Here is a 27,146-nt window from a genome sequence, read left to right as displayed (position 1 = left end):
GAGATGAAGCTTCTACTGGGATTATCTGGAATCTTCTGATATCCCTCAGAATGTGGGATTCTCTCAAACAATACTGCGCACCCCCCTCCACTATCTCTGATGAGACGGCTGCATTTATAGTCTGTGGAGATCTGAATGTACTTTAACCTGTAATAGGGTTTTCACTGTGCCACTTCCTCTAGCAAACCCACTATTATGTTATTACAATTCATCACGTATCTACTTAGTGCACTTACTGCATTTTCAGAATGAAAACCAGATCATTTTAAACTACAGTATCATGGGACATTCTGCTGATGAAGGAAATGTTTGTTTTTGTCTTCAAGTTCAGCTTCAGTTCTTTCCATGTGCAGGGGGTCTGTCATGCCCTCCCTGTCTACCACTTGCCTGAACATATCAGCCTCACAATTGGCACCCTATTCCCTATATAGTGCACAACTTTTGACCAGAGCCTTATGGGTACTTGTCAAAAGTCATGCTCTAAATAAGGAACCGGGTGTGATTTGGGACGCAAGCATAATATACAGCCTGCAAACCCACCTCCTTCCCTTATAACATGACTGATGTCCCAATAGCCTTTGAGAATCCTAGCTGCAGAGAGAGTGTCTGTACTGTTGTGTAATTCTTCCTCTCTATAGTAGCACAGTATATCATTCAACTCTCTCAGTGTTTAGTTGACCCTTGTCCACATTTATTTTACATCAGTTCTGAAGGAATCTGCTCTTGGACAATATGTGGGTCACAAAGACAGGTTTAATCATTTCAGCCACAATACTTCAACCTGGGGTTTGTTCGGATAATTGTATTATGTAGAATGGAGAATCATGTTATCGAAGTTCATCGTATTTCTATCTACAATGTTCCACAATGTTTGCCTGTTGAACTTGGTCCTTAACAGGGCTCCAAAAGGGTTATTCTGTACCCATAGGATAACCCTTTTTGGTTCCAGATAGAACGCTTTTGAGTTTCATGTAGAACTCTCTGTGGAAATGGTTTTACATGGAACTGAAAAGGGTTCTACATGGAGCCAAACATAGTTCTTCAAATGGTTATCCTATGAGGACAGCCGAAGAACCCTTTTAGGTTCTAGATGGCACCTTTTTTTCTGAGTGTAGCCTAGCTGGTGCAGGGAGCTGGTTCATGATGCTGATTCAGCCTTTGTGGGCCTCAATCAGTATGGTGCGAACACTGTCCCTGGTGGTACCCAGATGGCTTACTACAGTACCATACTTCAGCTACATTACTCCACATAGACATAGAGTTTGACATAGAGAAGAAGGATGATGATTTGTATAAAGAAATACACAAGTTACTGTAGGCAAGCAATAGACTGGACTGGACTGTATCAGGTTGATCTCCTATCAGCTATTTAAAAGCAAGTGTAACGTTGTAACAATGTTGTAACAATGTTGTAACAAGTGTTGAAGGTTTTGCTACAACAACTCATCTGATTTATTTGATTTTCCTTCTAGAGCATTTGATCTCCTGTAAGTAAAGCTGCTTTCTTACCAGCATGTCTTTCTTACCAGTTTCACAAATGTGTAGAATGTAGAGCACTTCCTGTAGAGCACTTCCTTTAGAACACTTCCTGTAGAGCACTTCCTTTAGAGCACTTCCTGTAGAGCACTTCCTGTAGAGCACTTCCTTTAGAACTCTTACTGTAGAGCACTTCCTGTAGAGCACTTCCTGTAGAGCACTTCCTTTAGAGCACTTCCTGTAGAGCACTTCCTTTAGAGCACTTCCTGTAGAGCACTTCCTGTAGAGCACTTCCTTTAGAGCACTTCCTATAGAGCTCTTACTGGCCTGGTTTGGGGGTCAGGGTCTGACATAAGTACTCATTTGAAATTTGAGCATCTTAAAACATTTATGCAGTCACGAACACTAAGCACAAAGCACTATAAGTTTAACCGGCATATGGTTACAACAATTATCTATAATCTCTATTCCTTCCCATGGGATTGTAATTAAAACCTGGAACATCCAGGCTACTGTAAAGTTTCCACAATACAATAACTGCTTAATCCTGGCCTCCTGTCTCAGTCAGTTCCAGTCATTTTTACACCGTACTCAGCAGAACACATTGTTCATTTCCAGACAAAGGAAAGGGAGGTTTTCTGTCTGCTTTGTAGATCTGCAGATATCCTTCATTGTTAAAAACCACCATCACTGTCTTCTCTCCAGGGAGCCGTTGAACTTCTGTTTCAAGAGGTTTTTCTAACCAAGACTGACATAATAGCTACATAATCTGTGGGCCATTGGTGGAGTTGAACGTTGATGCACAGCCCCAGTGGAGATCGCTGGCTATCCCTTTATGTGCGTTTTTTGCCACAGGATTTCCACATTGTAGTCAGGAAGCTGCCAGTTTGGACTCAGAACAGGTTCAGATATGGCTCGGGCTTGCAGTTTGGTTACATAATTTTTTAAAATTCACTTCTAATGAAGAAATCAAATCAGTTAATTTGATTTTGCATAGTGTTTTTAACCTTAGCCTCTACTCACCTCTACTCATTCCACTGCCACGTTAAAAGGTGAAAAGGACCAACAAAGAGTGTTCTCAGGGCAGATCTTCCGGTTTTGACTAGCAGAAGTGACTTTTCGTAGCAGGTCAAGAGAACTAACGCAGCAGGTTAGGATAATTAATGTGGCAGGTTATGAAATGCGTTAGGGTTAGCTAAAATGCTAAAATTGTCCCAGAAGCAACTCAAACATATCTCAGGCAGTTCTCAGGCCTTCCCTGAGAACTGCCTTGGTTTCCACTAATGCGATGCTGAAATGTCTGTGATCAACTCTTGTGACCCCTGCTCTTTTAGTTGTTGTAGGTCACACATTCAAAGAATTGTCACAAAGCCTGAAATCACATTGTAAATATATCCCACATGTATGCATAAACAGTTGTTGCTGGTAAGACCTTGGATGAACTGATCTTGATACTTGAGTATGAGGAACACTGTCTTTGAGACTTCAGTCTGAATCAGAAATCTATTCCCCCCACCTATTTTAGTGAATGAGTGATGTCTGACATCAGAAAATCAATTGTTCGCAATGAATTGCAGTTTCACTGTCTCATCTTGATGTCATGATTGATGGAACATATTGCCAATGTTTGACTACTGAATTAAACCAAACACATTATGTAAATTCGGTAACTCAGAAGAGACTCTTTGTCTGAGAGAAATCCTGGAAGGATGGCTGAACGCCTGGAACATGTCCTAGTTTATAACAAGATCTCCTCTGTACAGTTGACATCACTATATCTGTAGTGAGAGGAGACAGAAAAAGGCAAACATCAACATAAATACGATGTCACTTTGCTGTCACATCACACCTCCAAATACAACCTGTAATCTGACATCATCTGGAAGCTGTCTATAAACAGCCTGATGTTGAGTCTTTGTGTCTGAAACACTTGATTTTTCACCAGTTGAGTTTCCATTTTTCTGAAAATGTCTTTCACATCTTCTAAATGAGCTATGGTCATGTGATCTACCTAATGGTGTGTTTCTTCTGCTCCTCTGTAGATGTGGACGTTCTACAACAGCTGGGGCTTACAGGAACGAGGACCGGAGGAGGTGTATCGTCCACAGGGGCCCGCTTCGCACCCCAGGGGGTCATCCCCTTTAAGTCTGGGGTCATCCTCACCCAACGGGCCCGGGTCCAGGCCCCACTGTCGTCCGTCCTACCCCCTGCCTCCTACCCCACCACCAACCTGTCTCTGATCCTCAGCCTGTGCTCCCACCGCGTCAACAGCGCCTTCCTTTTCACCATCCTGTCCAAGAGGAGGAGACTGCAGCTGGGGGTCCAGTTCATCCTAGGGAAGGTGCTGGTCTACGTGGGCCAGAGGGACTTGGTCAGTTTCGATTATGACGTTCACAACGGCCAGTGGCATAACCTGGCCCTGGACATCCGAGGCCAGAGAGTCTCATTATATACTTCTTGTGGGAAGACTAGTGTACATGCAGATCTGCATTCTAAAAAAGAGGAGGCCCTGGATCCCGAGGGTTCTTTCCTCTTGGGTAAGATGGCCCAGAACTCAGTGCAGTTTGAGGGCGCCGTTTGCCAGTTTGATATTTACCCCTCTGCCAAGGCAGCTCATAACTATTGTAAGTACATTAAGAAACAGTGCAGGGAGGCTGACAACTACAGGCCCGTAAATCTCCCATCCCTGCTACCTCTGATCCCCTCAGACCCAAACCTTACTGTCGCCCTCCTCACCCCTGTAATGCCGACTGAAATACCCAGGAAGGCCGCCAGCCCTAATCTGGCCTTGACTGAGGAAAGAACCAGGACTAAGCTTGTTGTCCCAACTAACCGCCCCACAGTGGCGCCGACCCTCACTGTGCGTAAGAGTTTTGTGACACCAAAGCCTGGAACTATGTCCCTGTATCGTCCTGTGGCTGTCGCCCCGACAACGGCCAGGCAGGGATTAAAGCGCCCCTTAGTGGTCACGACCCAAACTGTTACTGTACCCCTCAGGACCATCGAAACACAAACATCCCCAATGCCAACGTCCCGTGGCGACAGTTTAGCTAAAAAGAGCTCAGCAGTGGAACCAGGTGTTAAAACCCAGAAACCCACGGAGAGCAGTTTGACTGCTGCACCACTTCTTTCCACCACCCCAACGCCACCAAAGAAGAAGCCAGACCACCAAACCACGGCAGCATCCAAACAAGGCTCTTCTTCTTCTGCTTCTTCTTCAAACACCTCTGTCCTCTTCGTACAGAGGAAGCAGCTGACCACTCTGGCTGCACAGAAACCTGAGCCCAGAGTGACCAATGTGGAGGCTGTCAAAGACACCTCGTTTATCCCTGTCACTCCGCCTGCCACAGATGGCTTCCAAACCTGGGACTTGGAACCGACCCAGTTCTCATTGCTGGCTGGGCCGGGACCACCTGGACTAAAGGGAGAACCAGGACCCGCGGTAAGAACATGTTTTTTAAATAGAGGTGTGTGTGCGCAGCGGTCTAAGGCACTGTATCTCATTGCAAGAGGCGTCACTACAGTCCCTGGTTTGAATTCAGGCTGTATCACATCCGGCCGTGGTTGGGAGTCCCATAGGGTGGCGCACAATTGTCCCAGCGTTGTCCGGGTTTGGTCGTGGTAGGCCGTCATTGTAGATAAGAATTTGTTCTTAACTGACTTGCCTAGTTAAATTAGGGTTAAAACAAAATATATATTATTTTAAAACATGCCTGGCATGCGTGGCAGCAGCAGCCTGATGCCTTTGAACACCTGATAGCCATATTTCACACTGAGCTCTGTTCTTTCCTGTTCTAATCCCTCCTCCACCCATGGTGTTAAACAAGCAGGAAGCCTGATGCTAAGTCACTCTGTTGATGAAGGGGTGGTTGGGTGTTGGGGGTAGGTTCATCCAATTTGTAAGCCCCTGACACAAAGCCCTTCCCTGGGTTACAGATATCGAAGTGCCCCCCCCCCCAGCCCTGGCTGTGTGTCCTATAAAGCCAGAAAGGCACTGACTGAGAAAAGTGTCTTTGCAGGCTTTTATTGGGAATTACAAGGCTTAGAAGTGTCACTTTTACTTGTAAACTGCCCTTCAGTTGTTCATTTTACATATTGCAGAGGCTCCATCTTTCACTTTTTTGATTTTATCTTGTGTTTTAGTAGGAGCTCACTAAAACGTTACCTCCTCTATAGCCGGCTCGCTAGTGCCCCCCTCCCCCCAAGTATGAAAGGCTGGCGAGCCTGTGCTAGCTACCGGTGCTTGCTTGCTAATGTGAGATTTCCTTTTTAGCGGGATAGGTAGAAATAGCCAGGCCAACAGAAGGGCCATGCCCGCCAGGGTTCTGTGTGTCTGAGCTGAGGGCCTGACGCCGGGGCGAGAGATTCCTCCCAGGAGGGAAAATGTAGACCTTTAGAGCAGGATCAGAGGTCATGTTGGATAAAATGCCTCAGAACATTTAACCGTTTTATGAAGTGGGGCCTAATTAGAGGGACAGGAATGCTTGACCCGATAATCATAATTCAATTTACGGCGATATGGATTTGTTGAGTGTGTGATTTGTCAGATGAAGATTTTCTGTACATTTTGTTGAGTTAGTTCAAACCTGTGGTGTAATTTTAAAACGTGTGCTTCAATGTTTTGGGGACTTCTTGTCTTGTGAAAGCGATGTAAATGATACATGGACAAATTCACATTGTAATGAAAAATGTATGAAGTCAGATGTTTGAACAACTTTGAAAACTATAACAAGCATGACTGTACAGCTCCTAACAGACCATCGGTTGCTCATAGCATATAGGTCATTTGTTCTTATTGTAACATTGGAATGTTATGGTGCCCATGTTAACAAAAACATATAGTAGGATCTATGGTTTTGTTAACATGATAGTGGAAATGCACCACAAGACTACTTTACACAGCTAGAGAAACACGTCTTCATCGAACAAGCCTACTCTAAGTACACATTGAGGAGACCAGTTCTCAGAGTGGTTATGCGTTGGTGTGGTCCACAATTGAAATGACACTAACAGCTTGAAGATAGAGACCAGTGTGGGCTATGCCAGGACATGTGTAACCTGACAGATGCCAAGCTTGCACTGCAGTGGAGTTCAACAGTGTTTGAAGATTCCAATAGTCAGACCGGCTGCCACAAAACCCTCAAAACAAAGCTTGCCAATAGTTCTATCTAAATTCCAGTCAATTTGTAGAATTGCGCTGCTACAAAGAACATCTAGTATCCTAATTCTACTGACAGGAATAGAAACAAATTGTAGTTGTGGAATTCTTGGTTCTAAATGAGTGAGTTATTCTAGCTGCTGCAAACCTTGGATGATAGAACGGTGTTACATAGCAGTGGAACTTGAAAGGCATTCTAACACATTATCATGCCAGGCAGGAGTCAAACTATGCCTGTCTCCCAATCCCTATTCTCTACAGAGTGCACTAATTTTCGTCATTTGGGATGCAGACTAGGGCTATATCCTGGTAACGTCATGGGATTCAGACTAGGCCTATATCCTGGTAACGTCATGGGATGCAGACTAGGTCTGTATCCTTGGTAACGTCATGGGATGCAGACTAGGTCTGTATCCTGGTAACGTCAGCCTTGACCAAGCATGAGGCAAATCCAGCCCAGCATCAATTGTAGGCTCTCTCTCCAATAAACATGTATCTCCCACCTTTAAGTGGCTATGACGTACATAGCCGTGTGGATTCCCTCACTGCAGAAGTACGAGCGGAAAGAATTGCCAACGCTGCTCTGTTCGGTCAGGTATGACCTAATGCTGGGGCTCTCTGGGCTTCAGTTAACAATGGAAAATGTGGGTAACCATCATCTGTACCCCAGGCCAGTGACTTGCCTCACAGCAAGGCTTGCATAATGTCCTCAATATAACAAACAAAGGCTATGATATTAAAACGATTAACTATGTCATACTTTGACTACAAAGTATGATCTGAAATTTCTGACAAAAAAAGATCTGAGATCAGTATTTGATTTAACTTTGGACAGAGTCAAGGGCAGACATTGCCTTAGCAGCAAAAGCAAGTATTATTATCAATTACATCAACATACAACATTGTGAGAAGAGTGACACCACCAAACACATGAAAACATCTGAAATAGTCCGTGACACGGAGACACGTGGCCAAGGCCAAGAGTGTCAAAAAAGACCAATAACTCCCATTTCATGAGATCTTTAAAAACAAGGACAGCCTCAAGCCCTGCCATCCTACCTGGGCACAACATTCAGTAGGATCTATGGTTTTGTTAACATCTAGTAGGATCTATGATTTTGTTAAAACAAAAAAACATAGTTCTTACTCTATTTTAACACTCCCCCAAAATGTTTGGGGGGCCACTTGGGTGGTTCAATCCAATTGAGAATCTGTGGAATGACTTAAAGATTGCTGTACACCAGTGGAACCCATCCAACTTGAAGGAGCTGGAGGTAGTTTTTCCTTGAACAATGAGCAAACATCCCAGTGGCTAGATGTGCCAAGTTTATAGAGACATACCCCAAGAGACCTGCAGCTGTAATTGCTGCAAAAGGTGGCTCTAGAAAGTATTGACTTTTGGGGGGGAATAGTTATTCACATTTTATTTGTCTAATTTCTTGTTTGTTTCACAATAAAAAATATTTTGCATCTTCAAAGTGGTAGGCATGTTGTTTAAATCACATGATACAAAACCCCAAAAATCTATTTTAATTCCAGGCAACAAAATAGGAAAAATGCCAAGAGGGGTGAATACTTTCGCAAGCCACAGTATGTTAACAAACCGGTGATCCTACTTTAAAAAAACATAGTTCCTACTGTATGTTAACAAAACCGTAGTTCCCACTGCATGTTAACAAACCGTAGTTCGTACTGTATGTTAACAAAACCCTACTTCCTACTGTATGTTTACAAAACCATAGATCAAACTATATGTTAACAAAACGTAGTTCCTACTGTATGTTCCTACGTAGTTCTCAAGATGTTTTTCATTTCCTCTTTCCTGTCTTGTCGTTGTGTTTTATGAGCCTGGTGGAAAAGTAGAAATGAGATCAAAACCTAACATTTCCAAACATAACTAAGGGTCTGCTCTCTGCTTGGGTTTGCAGACTCTGACCCCTCATTAGCAATGACCTTTGATAGCTGAGCTAATCCATGTGTGTAATTGGTTTAAAGCTAGCTGATGCCCGTAATTAACAAGAGTAGCTGTGTTTGGAACCGACCAATGCAGGCCCCGGTCCACAGTCCAGGCCGCCCTGCCAGCACAATGACTCACACTTCCACATCCAAGCACTGGAGTGGTTTTGGAATTGGAATAATATTGGTTTCAGTGGGAGTGAGCCGTAGCTGGCTTAACAATACGCTCTCAACCTCACTGCCAACATCAAAACCCAAGACCTAACAAAGAAGGTTCGCGAGCACTGATCCAAGTTGAAACTAACCTGTGTTGAATGTAACAGGCTATGCTTGCAGAATGGCAGGGAAAAGAAAAAAGCCTCGATATGCAGCTCCTGAAAATGAGTATAACCGTGCTGGGTGGATTGATGTTTTACTGCCAGTGTAATGAGGGCAGTTAGCTCAGCTAGTGATGACATGCCACTATGTGGATTGTATGTTACATTTCCAATTCTCAAACTCTTCCAAGTGCCAACTCTTCCAATGAACTGTATCTCATTCAAGTTCTGTTCTCACACGTGGCTTCATTCAATTAATTCAATCCACTTCCCTGTACACAGTCTGTTATTGCTCTTACTCACTTCCTGCTTTATTGACATATTTTTCCCCCTTCTAGGGACTTCAAGGACCTCCTGGGAAGCCAGGGACGCCGGGGAAGAGGGGGCCTCGGGTGAGTTTCTCCTGGTTGTGTTCCTGTTCCTCTTGGACTACACTAAAACAGTGATTCTTAACCAGGGGGCCCTTTGTCTGGTCCATTGTACTGTCTATATTCCAAAACCAATACATTAAAGGGAGACTTGGGATTTTGGCAACGTTTTTGTCTTTGTGTCCAGTATGAAGGAAGTTAGAGGTAGTTTCACAATCCAATGCCAACTAGCAGTAGCGCAATGAATAGAAGTCTATGGTATCTTCTATAGCGCAATGACTGGAAGTCTATGGTATCTTCTATAGCGCGATGACTGGAAGTCTATGATATCTTCTATAGCGCAATGACTAGAAGTCTATGGTATCTTCTATAGCGCGATGACTGGAAGTCTATGATATCTTCTATAGCGCAATGACTAGAAGTCTATGGTATCTTCTATAGCGCGATGACTGGAAGTCTATGATATCTTCTATAGCGCAATGAATAGAAGTCTATGGTATCTTCTATAGCGCAATGACTGGAAGTCTATGGTATCTTCTATAGCGCGATGACTGGAAGTCTATGGTATCTTCTATAGCGCAATGACTAGAAGTCTATGGTATCTTCTATAGCACAATGACTAGAAGTCTATGGTATCTTCTATAGCACAATGACTGGAAGTCTATGGTATTCCAGTCTATGGTATCAGTCTATGATATATGATACTACAGACTTCCAGCTAACGCTAGTAAGCAACTGCTCTAGCTCTAGTTAGCAACTTCCTTCAAACTGCACGCAGAGACATACAAATGGTATCCACGAGTTCATCTGACTCTAGTGATGTAGATAAAGCGCCTCATTGCAAAATCCCATAGTATCCCTTTAAGAAAACACCATTAGTAGTGTCTTAATACAGAGGGGTTTATAGAGAATTATGATAAAGCTCTCAACAACATCTCTGGATTATGGAGCGTTATTCACCCTAGGTTCAGTTTCCTTTGGCTCTGATCACACTGGGTTTGTCTGCCGCCAAGGTACGCCTCTAAAGCTGGAAAGCAAACAGCTGTAAGACTATGATAGACAGTGGAGCCGAAGGCAAATTAGTGAGTGAAACCTACAGTCTTTAAGGGAAACACACAAGGTCTTCATTGTATGGGGTATATACAGGAGCAATTCAGGTGTTAAAGAATGAATACGTTATGTAAAACTTAGAAACAACTCTGGATTAGTTAGATTAAGTAGCATACTATTGGGTATTTATATACCACTGGTGCTTGTGGAATAGGCACCGGCTGGAATGCGGTTTTAACCAATCAGCATTCAGGATTAGACCCACCTGTTGTATAATTTTACTTGGCCTCTATGTTAGGCTACTTCTATTTGCATGAATGCTTCCAGTGTATTCGTGCTCTAAATGAAATCGTTCACCATTGCCATGCTTCTCCACTTGCGGCTCCCTACTCAGTCAGTCTTTCTTGCCTTAGTAAAATGAGCAGCGCTTTATATGAGCTAGAATATGCTCATGTTGTGAGCAAAACAAAGACATGTTATGTTTCTCTGAATATTTATGTCGTTGTGGTTGTGTTTAAACTCCCTGTGACCTCTCTTAGGGCCATGGTTTGGTCTGTAGAGCAGCTGGAACAACCTTTGAACATAGGACCTATTTAATCCATGTCATATTCAAATGGATGTTTATTAGACTCAGTAGGAAGCAAGCCTGAATCCCACAACGAGATATCTAAGGATTTATCAATGGATCAGGAGTGGCTCTTTGAGATTAGAGCATCAGAAGATATTGTTTCTTTCCCACGATGATAATGGAATCCTCTCTTCCATTTTTCAGCTTTTCATGGATTTTCAGCAGTACTGTTTTACAGAAACAGATATGTTTCTAATGAATGTCAAGATAATACATACAGTATGTGTGAGTGAAGGAAGTCAGCAAGAAACAGACAAATGGTCAGTTTACTGTCTGTTCAGCAATCCTGTGCAGACTGAGTTCTCTAGGTAGTGTGAATGACTGTACGTGTATTTGCGTAGGTATGTGCGCATGTGTGTGTGTCTGCCTGCATACGTGTGTGTGTATCAGCTACCAGCCGTAGTCTATGAGACTGTGCTACTTTCTGGAGGCTGGAGTCTGGGGGCTGGAGGCTGGAGGCCGGGGGCTGTGGGAACCCAATCTCTTTAACTGAAGAAAGAGAGCTTTGTCCCCATCTTATTAAAGGCATTTAAGCGCCAGACTGGAGCTCACCACCAGCTCTCGCCAGGACACTACCTTCAAGCCGTTCATTCATGATCAAGAGCCTGAGACACGGATTGCCAGACAACTCACTCCAATTCACTGTGGACTGAATGATTCCTGAGTGACTTGGTGGTGCAGTATCTTGTACTGTATTGGGTTGATCTTAACGCCTCGATCACACCGACAGCGGCATTGCGTTTCGGTACACCAGAAGGTGTTTGCCTTGCAGCATTGCGTTGCAGAGGCAGTTGCAGTACGTTCTGTGTGGTGCATATGTTGGATTTATCAAACGTATGCATCAAATTGTATGCATAGACGGCTTGACAGAAATGGTAGCTGAAGGTTCATTTAGAACTTTTGATGCTGCACACAATTTTACACTATGATGCTGTAGGTGTTATCTAGGCGTCAATAGGAGACTAAGTGTAAATGGAACTTAAGTGGAAGTTTGAATTTGCTCTCAAGATTGTTTGATGTCTAAAAGAAGTGGTTGAGCTGCTGCCTGCCTGCCTGTCAGCTGGATATGGTTAGCTCTGCTCTCTGGGTCGTGGCTCAGCAAACATCAACACATGGGGGAACATTTTGATTATTCTAATATTGACAAAGACATGAGAAACGGTTTAAAACAGTGCAATGACATTATACGAAACACAGCTTCTTTTCTGTGACCTTCATAAACCTTTACAAATGACCTTGGTGGCTCTGGAGGGTGAATACTGATTTAATGAAACCTGTTTTCAGGGGATTGACATAATAGTGAAACCTAACCTTTAGAGCCATTGAACTCATTTGACCTGTCACCTTTGACACAGATATGTGAGGTGTAATCGTGAGTCGTCTAGACGTATAGCCATCCCCCATTCGTAATTACAGCTCAGCTACTGCAGTAAAGGGTTGGTGACGGTCGGTGCTGTGTGAACGTGAGCTACCTCACTAACGCTAACAGCCCGTTTCTCTTGACAGAGAGGTGTCATGTCTGACTGTGGGCAGCCTGTCTCAACTCAACTCTTCCTTCACCTCTTCCTCTTCAGACACCTGAGAGCCTCACACCAGCGTTCCTCAGCTCAGTCGTCAAGCCTGCGGGCGGCTCGCCGGCTAGCACTCAAAGAAAGCCGTGCCTGCCTGAGGAAGATATCACCCAGCCCTGCAGGGAAGCATGGTGCCTGGTGCCTGAGCCGCCATCAAAGGAGCCTTTGTGTTGTGGGGAACTGACCCTCAGCACAGCGTAGGCAGCAGGGAAGGTGTGAAGGTGCTGTAGTGTGCAGTTCAGTAGATAGCAGTGCAGTATACTCTTAGAAAAAAGGGTTCCAAAATCATTTTTGGGCTGTGACCATAGGAGAAACCTTTTAGGTTGCAGGTAGAATTATTTTGGGTTCCATGTAGAACCCTCTGCGGAAAGGGTAGTGGCACTGATGAGGAAATCAAGATTAATGTTCTTGGTTGGGTATTGTTTATCTGACCTGGGTTCAAATACGGTACATATGTATTTGAGTACCTGGTATTTAAAATACTTTTTTGTCAATTGGAGTCTTTTTGAATTCACAGCCCAAAAACAAATATTTTTTTTTGACTATTTGAATGCTTATTTGTAAACAACAAACAAATAGTCTGACAAATTGTATTTCAAATACTCAAATATACGGACTCAAATACAGTCCCATGAATTAATCCCAGGTGTTTGAAAATAGTATTTGAAATAAGTATTTGAAAATACTGTCAAATACTTTCCAAGTGTATTTCCAAATACACTATATATACAAATGTGGACACCCCACATTTTGTGGATTCGGCTATTTCAACCACACCCATTGCTGACAGTTGTATACAATCGAGCACACAGCCATGTAATCTCCATACACAAACATTAGCAGTAGAATGGCCTTACTGGCCTCAGTGACTTTCAACGTGGCACCGTGACAGGATGCCACCTTTCCAACAAGTCAGTTCGTCAAATTTCTGCCCTGCTAGAGCTGCCCCGGTCAACTGTAAGTGCTGTTATTGTGAAGTGGAAACTTACCGGCTGGAGCGGTGTAAAGCTCGCCGCCAAACGCGTTCTCCGGAGTGATGAATCACGATTCACCATCTGGCAGTCCGACGGACGAATCTGGGTTTGGCGGATGCCAGGAGAATGCTTCTTTCCGAATGCATAATGCCAACTGTAAAGTTTGGTGGAGGAGGAATAATGGTCTGGGGCTGTTTTTCATGGTTTGGGCTAGGCCCCTTAATTCCAGTGAAAGGAAATCTTAATGCTGCAGCATACAATGACATTATAGACACTTCTGTGCTTCCAACTTTGTGGCAACAGTTTGGGGAAGGTCCTTTCCTGTTTCAGCATGACAATGCCCCTGTACACAAAGCGAGGTCCATACAGAAATGGTTTGTCGAGATCGATGTGGAAGAACTTGATTGTCCTGCACAGAGCCCTGACCTCAACCCCATTGAACATCCTTTGGGATGAATTGTAACGCTGACTGTGAGCCAGGCCTAATCATCCAACATCAGTGCCCAACCTCACTAATGCGCTTGTGGCTGAATGGAAGAAAGTCCCCGTAGCAATGTTGCAACATCTAGTGGAAAGACTGGAAAGACCAGAAGAGTGTTATAATAGCAAAGGGAGGGCCAACCCATGATTTTGGAATGAGATGTTCGACGAGCAGGGATCCACATACTTTTGGTTGTGTAGTGTACTTTAAAATATTAAACTAAAGTAAAATGTATCGGAATACTTACTTCGAATGTATGTCAAAGTATTTTAGATATTTGAAATAGTATTTTAAATCCAGGTCTGTGTTTATACAGTACAACAGTACACATATCTTTTCCTCCAGAGATAAATCAATGACCGCAATATGAGGGTTAACTGTATTTAACAGTTTCATTATGTTACTTCCTTGGTGTCATTTCATGTGATCTACATACATAATGTACATACTCACCCATTTGCTTTCTACATACTCGTGTCGTAGAGCACATTAAAGCTCTGAGAAGTCTGTTATCTGACTTCAAGTCATCTGGATCCAAGCGTCATGTCTCTCTCTGGTCCGTTTAACCTCAGAGTGTGTTAGAATGTCTGTTCTGGATTTATGGGCTGTAAAGACAGTAGCACGTGTCACCCCTGTAAAAGTTGTTGGCCCACATCATAAACCTGGTCCCAGCTCTCCCCCTGTGACACAGCTGCCCCTTCATCCACAGGCAGGCCCAGACCCCAGACCCATGCCTGGGTCTCGGGGGGAGAGAGAGCCATGTGTGTGTGTGAGGGTGTGTGCGTGTGTGTGTGTGTTTGACGAATGAGCTGACGTGTGTCAGGCATGAGCTGATGTGAGTGTGTGTGCACATACACACCTAGGCACATTTCTTTCCTCGTGTACAAGCCAAAGGCCTCTTTTTACAGGGATCAGTGGGGATACTATCAGGACTCAGGGGAGAAGAGAGGGTTACTCCTCCTATGTCAGGCCACACACTGTAAGGCTGAAGGATAAACTAAGTAATGCTACTTCAATGTTACTCCATAGGGGAATATCTCTCTACCTTCCCATCACTTGTTCCATGTCACTTCATTGAATATGATGTGTAAGCTAATATCTTAGTCTCTGCATGTGCCTCCTGTTTATCTCTTCTTTCTCTCCACCATTCTCTCTCTCTCTCTTTCTTCTGTCTTCTCTCCCTCTCTCTATCACTCTCTCTCTCTCTCCCTCTCTGTCTTCTCTCCCTCTCTCTATCACTCTCTCTCTCTCCCTCTCTGTCTTCTCTCCCTCTCTCTATCACTCTCTCTCTCTCTGTCTTCTCTCCCTCTCTCTATCACTCTCTCTCTCTCCCTCTGTCTTCTCTCCCTCTCTCTATCACTATCTCTCTCCCTCTGTCTTCTCTCCTTCTCTCTATCACTCTCTCTCTCTGTCTTCTCTCCCTCTTTCTATCACTCTCTCTCTCTCTCCCTCTGTCTTCTCTCCCTCTCTCTATCACTCTCTCTCTCTCCCTCTCTGTCTTCTCTCCCTCTCTCTATCACTCTCTCTCTCTCTCTCTCTGTCTTCTCTCCCTCTTTCTATCACTCTCTCTCTCCCTCTGTCTTCTCTCCCTCTCTCTATCACTCTCTCTCTCTCTCCCTCTCTGTCTTCTCTCCCTCTCTCTATCACTCTCTCTCTCTCCCTCTGTCTTCTCTCCCTCTCTCTATCACTCTCTCTCTCTCCCTCTGTCTTCTCCCCCTCTCTCTATCACTATCTCTCTCTCCCTCTGTCTTCTCTCCCTCTCTCCCTCTCTGTCTTCTCTCCCTCTCTCTCACTCTCTCTCTCCCTCTGTCTTCTCTCCATCACTCTCTCTCTCTCCCTCTGTCTTCTCTCCCTCTCTCTATCACTCTCTCTCTCCCTCGCTGTCTTCTCTCCCTCTCTCTATCACTCTCTCTCTCTCCCTCTGTCTTCTTTCCCTCTCTCTATCACTCTCTCTCTCCCTCGCTGTCTTCTCTCCCTCTCTCTATCACTCTCTCTCTCTCCCTCTGTCTTCTCTCCCTCTCTCTATCACTCTCTCTCTCTCCCTCTGTCTTCTCCCCCTCTCTCTATCACTCTCTCTCTCTCCCTCTGTCTTCTCTCCCTCTCTCTATCACTCTCTCTCTCTCCCTCTGTCTTCTCCCCCTCTCTCTATCACTATCTCTCTCTCCCTCTGTCTTCTCTCCCTCTCTCCCTCTCTGTCTTCTCTCCCTCTCTCTATCACTCTCTCTCTCCCTCTGTCTTCTCTCCCTCTCTCTATCACTCTCTCTCTCTCCCTCTGTCTTCTCTCCAACTCTCTATCACTCTCTCCCTCCCTCTCTGTCTTCTTTCTCTCTGTGTCTTCTCTCTCTCTCCCTCTGTCTTCTCCCCCTCTCTCTATCACTCTCTCTCTCTCCCTCTCTGTCTTCTCTCCCTCTCTCTATCGCTCTCTCTCTCTCCCTCTCTGTCTTCTCTCCCTCTTTCTATCACTCTCTCTCTCCCTCTGTCTTCTCTCCCTCTCTCTATCACTCTCTCTCTCTCCCTCTCTGTCTTCTCTCCCTCTCTCTATCACTCTCTCTCTCTCTCCCTCTGTCTTCTCTCCCTCTCTCTATCACTCTCTCTCTCTCCCTCTGTCTTCTCCCCCTCTCTCTATCACTATCTCTCTCTCCCTCTGTCTTCTCTCCCTCTCTCCCTCTCTGTCTTCTCTCCCTCTCTCTATCACTCTCTCTCTCCCTCTGTCTTCTCTCCCTCTCTCTATCTCTCTCTCTCTCCCTCTGTCTTCTCTCCCTCTCTCTATCACTCTCTCTCTCCCTCGCTGTCTTCTCTCCCTCTCTCTATCACTCTCTCTCTCCCTCTCTGTCTTCTCTCCCTCTCTCTATCACTCTCTCTCTCTCCCTCTGTCTTCTCCCCCTCTCTCTATCACTATCTCTCTCTCCCTCTGTCTTCTCTCCCTCTCTCCCTCTCTGTCTTCTCTCCCTCTCTCTATCACTCTCGCTCTCTCCCTCTGTCTTCTCTCCCTCTCTCTATCACTCTCTCTCTCCCTCTGTCTTCTCTCCCTCTCTCTATCACTCTCTCTCTCCCTCTCTGTCTTCTCTCCCTCTCTCTATCACTCTCTCTCTCTCTCTCCCTCTCTGTCTTCTCTCCCTCTCTCTATCACTCTCTCTATCTCCCTCTCTGTCTTCTCTCCCTCTCTCTATCACTCTCTCTCTCTCTGTCTTCTCTCCCTCTCTCTATCACTCTCTCTCTCTCCCTCTGTCTTCTCTCCCTCTCTCTATCACTCTCTCTCTCCCTCTGTCTTCTCTCCTTCTCTCTATCACTCTCTCTCTCTGTCTTCTCTCCCTCTTTCTATCACTCTCTCTCTCTCTCCCTCTGTCTTCTCTCCCTCTCTCTATCACTCTCTCTCTCTCCCTCTCTGTCTTCTCTCCCTCTCTCTATCACTCTCTCTCTCTCTCTCTGTCTTCTCTTCCTCTTTCTATCACTCTCTCTCTCCCTCTGTCTTCTCTCCCTCTCTCTATCACTCTCTCTCTCTCCCTCTCTGTCTTCTCTCCCTCTCTCTATCACTCTCTCTCTCTCCCTCTGTCTTCTCTCCCTCTCTCTATCACTCTCTCTCTCTCCCTCTGTCTTCTCCCCCTCTCTCTATCACTATCTCTCTCTCCCTCTGTCTTCTCTCCCTCTCTCCTCTCTGTCTTCTCTCCCTCTCTCTATCACTCTCTCTCTCCCTCTGTCTTCTCTCCATCACTCTCTCTCTCTCCCTCTGTCTTCTCTCCCTCTCTCTATCACTCTCTCTCTCTCCCTCGCTGTCTTCTCTCCCTCTCTCTATCTCTCTCTCTCTCCCTCTGTCTTCTTTCCCTCTCTCTATCACTCTCTCTCTCCCTCGCTGTCTTCTCTCCCTCTCTCTATCACTCTCTCTCTCTCCCTCTGTCTTCTCTCCCTCTCTCTATCACTCTCTCTCTCTCCCTCTGTCTTCTCCCCCTCTCTCCTCTCTCTCTCTCCCTCTGTCTTCTCTCCCTCTCTCTATCACTCTCTCTCTCTCCCTCTGTCTTCTCCCCTCTCTCTATCTATCTCTCTCTCCCTCTGTCTTCTCTCCCTCTCTCCCTCTCTGTCTTCTCTCCCTCTCTCTATCACTCTCTCTCTCCCTCTGTCTTCTCTCCCTCTCTCTATCACTCTCTCTCTCTCCCTCTGTCTTCTCTCCAACTCTCTATCACTCTCTCCCTCCCTCTCTGTCTTCTTTCTCTCTGTGTCTTCTCTCTCTCTCCCTCTGTCTTCTCCCCCTCTCTCTATCACTCTCTCTCTCTCCCTCTCTGTCTTCTCTCCCTCTCTCTATCGCTCTCTCTCTCTCCCTCTCTGTCTTCTCTCCCTCTTTCTATCACTCTCTCTCTCCCTCTGTCTTCTCTCCCTCTCTCTATCACTCTCTCTCTCTCCCTCTCTGTCTTCTCTCCCTCTCTCTATCACTCTCTCTCTCTCTCCCTCTGTCTTCTCTCCCTCTCTCTCACTCTCTCTCTCTCCTCTGTCTTCTCCCCCTCTCTCTATCACTATCTCTCTCTCCCTCTGTCTTCTCTCCCTCTCTCCCTCTCTGTCTTCTCTCCCTCTCTCTATCACTCTCTCTCTCCCTCTGTCTTCTCTCCCTCTCTCTATCACTCTCTCTCTCTCCCTCTGTCTTCTCTCCCTCTCTCTATCACTCTCTCTCTCCCTCGCTGTCTTCTCTCCCTCTCTCTATCACTCTCTCTCTCCCTCTCTGTCTTCTCTCCCTCTCTCTATCACTCTCTCTCTCTCCCTCTGTCTTCTCCCCCTCTCTCTATCACTATCTCTCTCTCCCTCTGTCTTCTCTCCCTCTCTCCCTCTCTGTCTTCTCTCCCTCTCTCTATCACTCTCGCTCTCTCCCTCTGTCTTCTCTCCCTCTCTCTATCACTCTCTCTCTCCCTCGCTGTCTTCTCTCCCTCTCTCTATCACTCTCTCTCTCCCTCTCTGTCTTCTCTCCCTCTCTCTATCACTCTCTCTCTCTCCCTCTGTCTTCTCCCCCTCTCTCTATCACTATCTCTCTCTCCCTCTGTCTTCTCTCCCTCTCTCCCTCTCTGTCTTCTCTCCCTCTCTCTATCACTCTCGCTCTCTCCCTCTGTCTTCTCTCCCTCTCTCTATCACTCTCTCTCTCTCCCTCTGTCTTCTCTCCCTCTCTCTATCACTCTCTCTCCCTCGCTGTCTTCTCTCCCTCTCTCTATCACTCTCTCTCTCCCTCGCTGTCTTCTCTCCCTCTCTCTATCACTCTCTCTCTCTCCCTCTGTCTTCTCTCCCTCTCTCTATCACTCTCTCTCTCTCCCTCTGTCTTCTCTCCCTCTCTCTATCACTCTCTCTCTCTCCCTCTGTCTTCTCTCCCTCTCTCTATCACTCTCTCTCTCCCTCGCTGTCTTCTCTCCCTCTCTCTATCACTCTCTCTCTCCCTCGCTGTCTTCTCTCCCTCTCTCTATCACTCTCTCTCTCTCCCTCTGTCTTCTCTCCCTCTCTCTATCACTCTCTCTCTCCCTCGCTGTCTTCTCTCCCTCTCTCTATCACTCTCTCTCTCCCTCGCTGTCTTCTCTCCCTCTCTCTATCACTCTCTCTCTCTCCCTCTGTCTTCTCTCCCTCTCTCTATCACTCTCTCTCTCTCCCTCTGTCTTCTCTCCCTCTCTCTATCACTCTCTCTCTCTCCCTCTGTCTTCTCTCCCTCTATCACTCTCTCCCTCCCTCTCTGTCTTCTTTCTCTCTGTGTCTCTCTCTCTCTCTCTCTCTCTCTCTCTCTCTCTCTCTCTCTCTCTCTCTCTCTCTCTCTCTCTCTCTCTCTCCTCTCTCTCTCTCAATGTAATTCAATTCAATTCAATTTGCTTTATTGGCATGAGGTAACAATGTACATATTGCCAAAACTTTATTTTGGATATTTATATATATATACAATATAAAATAAAAATGAGAATCAAAATTGTCAACAGGACAACAGTAACAACAATAACCAAGTGTCAAAATAACCACAACAATAACAATAAGCATACAGTAGAGTACATGTGCAGGTTGATTGGTTTGTCAGACACTGTCCCTCAACTTAGGCAGCAATGTAGTGCGCTGCCAACCCACCGCTCTCCTCGTCCTCCCCGAACATGACGGGTAGCCTACTCTCATCAGAGAGGTCTTTGAAACCTTGAATAAGGGTTTCAAATTTGGGGAAATGACACTCTCTAATTTAAAAACTTTAAAAAAACATTTTGTCAGGAAATGCAGCTCCGTCTCAGATTCTGCTGTTGTGCAGTGGTTGCACAGCCTTTCCTCTACAGGGAGCTAGGTTTTCCTGTCTACCCTTCTCAATGGCAAGGCTGTGCTCATTGAGCCTGTACTTTGTCAAGGTTTTTCTAAGGTTTTGATCAGTAACCATGGTCAAATATTTAGCCACAGTGTACTGTCGATTTAGGGCCAGATAGCACTGCATTTTGCTTTGTGTTTGTGGTTGTGTTTCCCAATAAGCAATGTTGTTTTGTTTGGAATGTGTTGTAATTTGGTTTATCCTGATTGATTGGATGTTCTGGTCCTGAGGCTTCAGTGTGCTAGTAGAACAGGTTTGTGAACTCAGCCACAGGACCAGCTGGATGAGGGGACTCTTTTCTTTGCTCAGCTCTTGGTTTTGCAGGGCTTGGTAGTGATATGAGAGAGGGTCACTGTATTTTAGATGTTTCCAAAACTTAATTGCTCTTTTTTGAGTTTTTATTATTAGTGGATATTGGCCTAATTCTGCCCTGCATGCATTGTTTGTAGTTTTCCTCTGGACATGTAGGAGAATCTTACAGAACTCTGCATGCAGGGTTTCAATGGGGTGTTTGTCCCATGTGATGAAATCTTGTTTTGCAAGTGGACCCCACACCTCGCTGCCATAAAGTGTAATTGGTTCAATGACATTTTAAATTAGTTTTAGCCAAATTTGAATAGGTATTTCAATTTGAATGAGCTTTTTAATGGCGTAGAATGTAGAATCTCTCTCTCTCTCTGTCTCTCTGTGTCTCTCTCTCTCCCCTCTCTATATTTCTTTCCCGTCTTTGTATTAAGAGATAATGATTTCCATATGTTGTAATATCCAGCTAATGCAAATGCAATGAGATGCACTGAATGGTTGAATAGAGAGGTAGGAAATCTGTAGATGAGCTTCTGGTAAGTGTCTCCATATGTCCACTGAGCTGTGTGTGGTGTGCTGGGACTGGGGCTGAGGGGGCAGGGTAGTATGTGGGGGGTAGTGAAAGCTGCTGACTTCTATAAAGGCTGATAATAAAGCAACTTCTCTACAGGCTGATAATAAAGCAACTTCTCTACAGGCTGATAATAAAGCAACTTCTCTACAGGCTGATAATAAAGCAACTTCTCTACAGGCTGATAATAATGCAACTTCTCTACAGGCTGATAATAACGCAACTTCTCTACAGGCTGATAATAAAGCGCACATACACTAAATAACAGAGACTGAGACAGGCAGCATTACTAAACCAAACACTTGGCCCTCCCCTCGTCTCTCATTTCTCTCTCCTTTGTCTCTCCTCTATCTTCCCTCTGTTTCTCTGTTTCTCTGTCTCTCTCTCTCTCTCTCTCTCTCTTCTCTCACTTTTGTCTGTCTCCCCTCTCTTTCTCTCTTGTCTCTGCTCTATCTTTCCTCTGTCTCTCTCTCTCTTCTCCTCTCTCTCTCTCTCTCTCTCTCTCTCTCTGTCTTTCTCTCTCCTCTCCTCTCTCTCTCTCTCTCTCTCTTTCTCTCCCTCTGTCTCTCTCTCTTCTGTCTCCCCTTTCTCTCTCCTCTGTCTCTTCTCCCTCTCTCCTCTGTCTCCCCTTTCTCTCTCCTCTGTCTCTCCTCTCACTTTCATGCCCCCCCTCTCTCATGTCTCTCCTCTCTCTCTCTCTTCTGTCTCTTCTCTCACTTTCATCTGTCTCCCCTCTCTCTCTCCTGTTTCTCCTCTATCTTTCCTCGCTCTCTCTCTCTCTCTCTCTCTCTCTCTCCTCTGTCTCCCCTTTCTCTCTCCTCTGTCTCTTCTCTCTCTCTCCTCTGTCTCCCCTTTCTCTTTCCTCTGTCTCTTCTCTCACTTTCATGTCTCCCCCTCTCTCATGTCTACCCTCTCTCTCTCTTCTGTCTCCCCTCTCTTTCCTCTTTCTCTTCTCTCACTTTCCTTTGTCTCCCCTCTCTCTTTCTTCTCTCTCTCCTCTGTCTCCCATCTCTCTCTCCTCTGTCTCCCCTCTCTCTCTCTTCTCTCACTTTCCTCTGTTTGGCAGGGAAACAAACATGCAGGCAGGCAGGGAAACAAACATGCAGACAGGCAGGGAAACAAACATGCAGGCAGGCAGGCAGGGAAACAAACAGGCAGGCAAGGAAACAAACAGGCAGGCAGGGAAACAAACAGGCAGGCAGGCAGGGAAACAAACATGCAGACAGGCAGGGAAACAAACGTGCAGACAGGCAGGGAAACAAACATGCAGACAGGCAGGGAAACAAACATGCAGGCAGGCAGGGAAACAAACATGCAGACAGGCAGGGAAACAAACATGCAGACAGGCAGGGAAACAAACATGCAGACAGGCAGGGAAACAAACATGCAGACAGGCAGGGAAACAAACATGCAGACAGGCAGGGAAACAAACATGCAGACAGGCAGGGAAACAAACATGCAGACAGGGAAACAAACATGCAGACAGGGAAACAAACATGCAGACAGGGAAACAAACATGCAGACAGGCAGGGAAACAAACATGCAGAAAGGCAGGGAAACAAACATGCAGACAGGGAAACAAACATGCAGACAGGGAAACAAACATGCAGACAGGCAGGGAAACAAACATGCAGAAAGGCAGGGAAACAAACATGCAGACAGGCAGGGAAACAAACATGCAGAAAGGCAGGGAAACAAACATGCAGAAAGGCAGGGAAACAAACATGCAGAAAGGCAGGGAAACAAACATGCAGAAAGGCAGGGAAACAAACATGCAGAAAGGCAGGGAAACAAACATGCAGAAAGGCAGGGAAACAAACATGCAGACAGGCAGGGAAACAAACATGCAGAAAGGCAGGGAAACAAACATGCAGACAGGCAGGGAAACAAACATGCAGAAAGGCAGGGAAACAAACATGCAGAAAGGCAGGGAAACAAACATGCAGACAGGCAGGGAAACAAACATGCAGACATGCAGGGAAACAAACATGCAGACAGGCAGGGAAACAAACATGCAGAAAGGCAGGGAAACAAACATGCAGAAAGGCAGGGAAACAAACATGCAGAAAGGCAGGGAAACAAACATGCAGAAAGGCAGGGAAACAAACATGCAGAAAGGCAGGGAAACAAACATGCAGACAGGCAGGGAAACAAACATGCAGACAGGCAGGGAAACAAACATGCAGACAGGCAGGGAAACAAACATGCAGAAAGGCAGGGAAACAAACATGCAGAAAGGCAGGGAAACAAACATGCAGACAGGGAAACAAACATGCAGAAAGGCAGGGAAACAAACATGCAGACAGGGAAACAAACATGCAGAAAGGCAGGGAAACAAACATGCAGAAAGGCAGGAAACAAACATGCAGAAAGGCAGGGAAACAAACATGCAGAAAGGCAGGGAAACAAACATGCAGACAGGCAGGGAAACAAACATGCAGACAGGCAGGGAAACAAACATGCAGACAGGCAGGGAAACAAACATGCAGAAAGGCAGGGAAACAAACATGCAGAAAGGCAGGGAAACAAACATGCAGACAGGGAAACAAACATGCAGAAAGGCAGGGAAACAAACATGCAGACAGGAAACAAACATGCAGAAAGGCAGGGAAACAAACATGCAGAAAGGCAGGGAAACAAACATGCAGACAGGGAAACAAACATGCAGAAAGGCAGGGAAACAAACATGCAGAAAGGCAGGGAAACAAACATGCAGACAGGCAGGGAAACAAACATGCAGAAAGGCAGGGAAACAAACATGCAGACAGGCAGGGAAACAAACATGCAGACAGGGAAACAAACATGCAGAAAGGCAGGGAAACAAACATGCAGAAAGGCAGGGAAACAAACATGCAGACAGGCAGGGAAACAAACATGCAGACAGGGAAACAAACATGCAGAAAGGCAGGGAAACAAACATGCAGAAAGGCAGGGAAACAAACATGCAGACAGGGAAACAAACATGCAGAAAGGCAGGGAAACAAACATGCAGACAGGCAGGGAAACAAACATGCAGACAGGGAAATAAACATGCAGACAGGGAAATAAACATGCAGACAGGGAAACAAACATGCAGACAGACAGGGAAACAAACATGCAGACAGGCAGGGAAACAAACATGCAGACAGGCAGGGAAACAAACATGCAGAAAGGCAGGAAACAAACATGCAGACAGGGAAACAAACATGCAGAAAGGCAGGGAAACAAACATGCAGACAGGCAGGGAAACAAACATGCAGACAGGGAAACAAACATGCAGACAGGCAGGGAAACAAACATGCAGACAGGGAAATAAACATGCAGACAGGCAGGGAAACAAACATGCAGACAGGCAGGGAAATAAACATGCAGACAGGCAGGGAAATAAACATGCAGACAGGCAGGGAAATAAACATGCAGACAGGAGGAAATAAACATGCAGACAGGCAGGGAAATAAACATGCAGACAGGCAGGGAAATAAACATGCAGACAGGGAAAAAAACATGCAGAAAGGCAGGGAAACAAACATGCAGAAAGGCAGGGAAACAAACATGCAGAAAGGCAGGGAAACAAACATGCAGAAAGGCAGGGAAATAAACATGCAGAAAGGCAGGGAAACAAACATGCAGACAGGCAGGGAAACAAACATGCAGAAAGGCAGGGAAACAAACATGCAGACAGGCAGGGAAACAAACATGCAGAAAGGCAGGAAATAAACATGCAGAAAGGCAGGGAAACAAAACAGGCAGGCAGGCAGGCAGGGAAACAAACATGCAGACAGGCAGGGAAACAAACATGCAGGCAGGCAGGCAGGCAGGGAAACAAAAGGCAGGCAGGGAAACAAACATGCAGGCAGGCAGGGAACAAACATGCAGGCAGGCAGGCAGGCAGGGAAACAAACAGGCAGGCAGGGAAACAAACATGCAGGCAGGCAGGGAACAAACAGGCAGGCAGGCAGGGAAACAAACATGCAGACAGGCAGGCAGGGAAACAAACATGCAGACAGGCAGGCAGGCAGGCGGGCGGGCAGGCAGGGAAACAAACATGCAGACAGGCGGGCGGGCAGGCAGGGAAACAAACATGCAGGCAGGCAGGCAGGCGGGCGGGCGGGCAGGGAAACAAACATGCGGGCAGGCAGGCGGGCAGGCAGGCAGGGAAACAAACATGCAGGCAGGCAGGCAGGCGGACAGGCAGGCAGGCAGGGAAACAAACATGCAGGCAATCAGACAGACAGGCGGGCAGGCAGGGAAACAAACATGCAGGCAATCAGACAGACAGGCGGCAGGCAGGGAAACAAACATGCAGGCAATCAGACAGACAGGCGGGCAGGCAGGGAAACAAACATGCAGGCAATCAGACAGACAGGCAGACAAGCAGAGACACAGACATGCAGACACACGGATGGACAGACAGAAAGACAGGCAGACACACAGACACACAGACAGAGAGACAGACAGACACACAGACAGAATGCATTTGGTCTGCAGAGCACCTACACAACCTTGACCAGTTGCATAGCCAGAAGTTAAACAGTGGAAAGTCTACAGGCAGTAAGATTACTCAGACAGTGATGGATATAAGTGGTTGAAGCATATACATGAGCCAATACATGAACACACTGTCACACTCCCTTCGTACTGAAACACGTGTATGGTAGATTAACCTGTTTTTCTCCTCAATCTTCATTTCATCTCAACATTGTGTCTTCCTGTTTTTGTAGGGTCCTCCTGGTCCACACGGAAACCCAGGTCGCCCCGGCCCGCCTGGACTCAAGGTATGTGTTCAGTAGATCAATTATGATCCATAGGTGTTTTTGGGGCCACATGTGGCCATATTAGAGGGCCAATATAGAGACAGGTATTGGTGATAGTGTATGTGCTGTATATAGTGGTAACATTATTTCCATGTAGATCCTGTGATTCCATATGAATCTCTATGGCGGTCTTGTCCTCTTTGAACTGTGCCTGTGTCAGTACTCATAAAGACAGAGTGAAAGCACAGTGGTTCATTCATAGCTGTGTTCGAATACTCATACTAACCGCACTAACAGTACTATTTGTGCCGTACTGTAAAGTTAGAATGTAGTATGCTTACTGGTCATACTATGGATATAGTTAGTATGCCAAAAACACTATTTCTGTGCTTTTAATGGGCCATAATGGAATTCTTCAGAAAATGGCCATTGCTTAATCAGTGGTTAATCCATGTCTTCTATAACACCACCAGTCAACTGTGGCAGTAGATAGGCTAGTGGTAAAGAGTGTTGGGCCAGTAACTGTCAGATAGCCTAGTGGTTAAGAGTATTGGGCCAGTAACCGGCAGATAGACTAGTGGTTAAGAGTGTTGGGCCAGTAACCGGCAGATAGGCTAGTGGTTAAGAGTATTGGGCCAGTAACTGTCAGACAGGCTAGTGGTTAAGAGTGTTGGGCCAGTAACCGGCAGATAGGCTAGTGGTTGGTTAAGATTATTGGGCCAGTAACTGTCAGACAGGCTAGTGGTTAAGAGTGTTGGGCCAGTAACCGGCAGATAAGCTAGTGGTTAAGAGTGTTGGGCCAGTAACCGGCAGATAGGCTAGTGGTTAAGAGTGTTGGGCCAGTAACCGGCAGATAGGCTAGTGGTTAAGAGTGTTCAAATCAAATCAAATGTATTTATATAGCCCTTTGTACATCAGCTGATATCTCAAAGTGCTGTACAGAAACCCAGCCTAAAACCCCAAACAGCAAGCAATGCAGGTGTAGAAGCACGGTGGCTAGGAAAAACTCCCTAGAAAGGCCAAAACCTAGGAAGAAACCTAGAGAGGAACCAGGCTATGTGGGGTGGCCAGTCCTCTTCTGGCTGTGCCGGGTGGAGATTATAACAGAACATGGCCAAGATGTTCAAATGTTCATAAATGACCAGCATGGTTGAATAATAATAAGGCAGAACAGTTGAAACTGGAGCAGCAGCACGGCCAGGTGGACTGGGGACAGCAAGGAGTCATCATGTCAGGTAGTCCTGGGGCATGGTCCTAGGGCT

At 45.8% G+C, this 27,146-nt stretch overlaps 1 protein-coding gene across 3 annotated transcripts in view; it reads left to right on the top strand.

Annotated features, from left to right (window-relative positions):
• The window catches only part of LOC112263910 (collagen alpha-1(XXVII) chain B), a 97,105-nt gene that overhangs the window by 4,114 nt on the left and 65,845 nt on the right, over window positions 1-27,146 (top strand). For 2 of the 3 annotated variants that reach the window (XM_042331359.1, XM_042331360.1), the window contains exons 3-6: window positions 1,473-1,487; window positions 3,519-4,918; window positions 9,246-9,299; window positions 25,852-25,905. In XM_042331359.1, the coding sequence (XP_042187293.1) occupies window positions 1,473-1,487; window positions 3,519-4,918; window positions 9,246-9,299; window positions 25,852-25,905 (1,523 nt within the window). The remainder of the gene's footprint in view (window positions 1-1,472; window positions 1,488-3,518; window positions 4,919-9,245; window positions 9,300-25,851; window positions 25,906-27,146) is intronic. The other variant, XM_024440544.2, reaches the window with a different exon arrangement.

This window comes from Oncorhynchus tshawytscha, linkage group LG12 (assembly GCF_018296145.1).
Source record: "Oncorhynchus tshawytscha isolate Ot180627B linkage group LG12, Otsh_v2.0, whole genome shotgun sequence".
NCBI classification, from domain to species: domain Eukaryota; kingdom Metazoa; phylum Chordata; class Actinopteri; order Salmoniformes; family Salmonidae; genus Oncorhynchus; species Oncorhynchus tshawytscha.
This window is presented reverse-complemented; position numbering and strand designations above follow the sequence as displayed.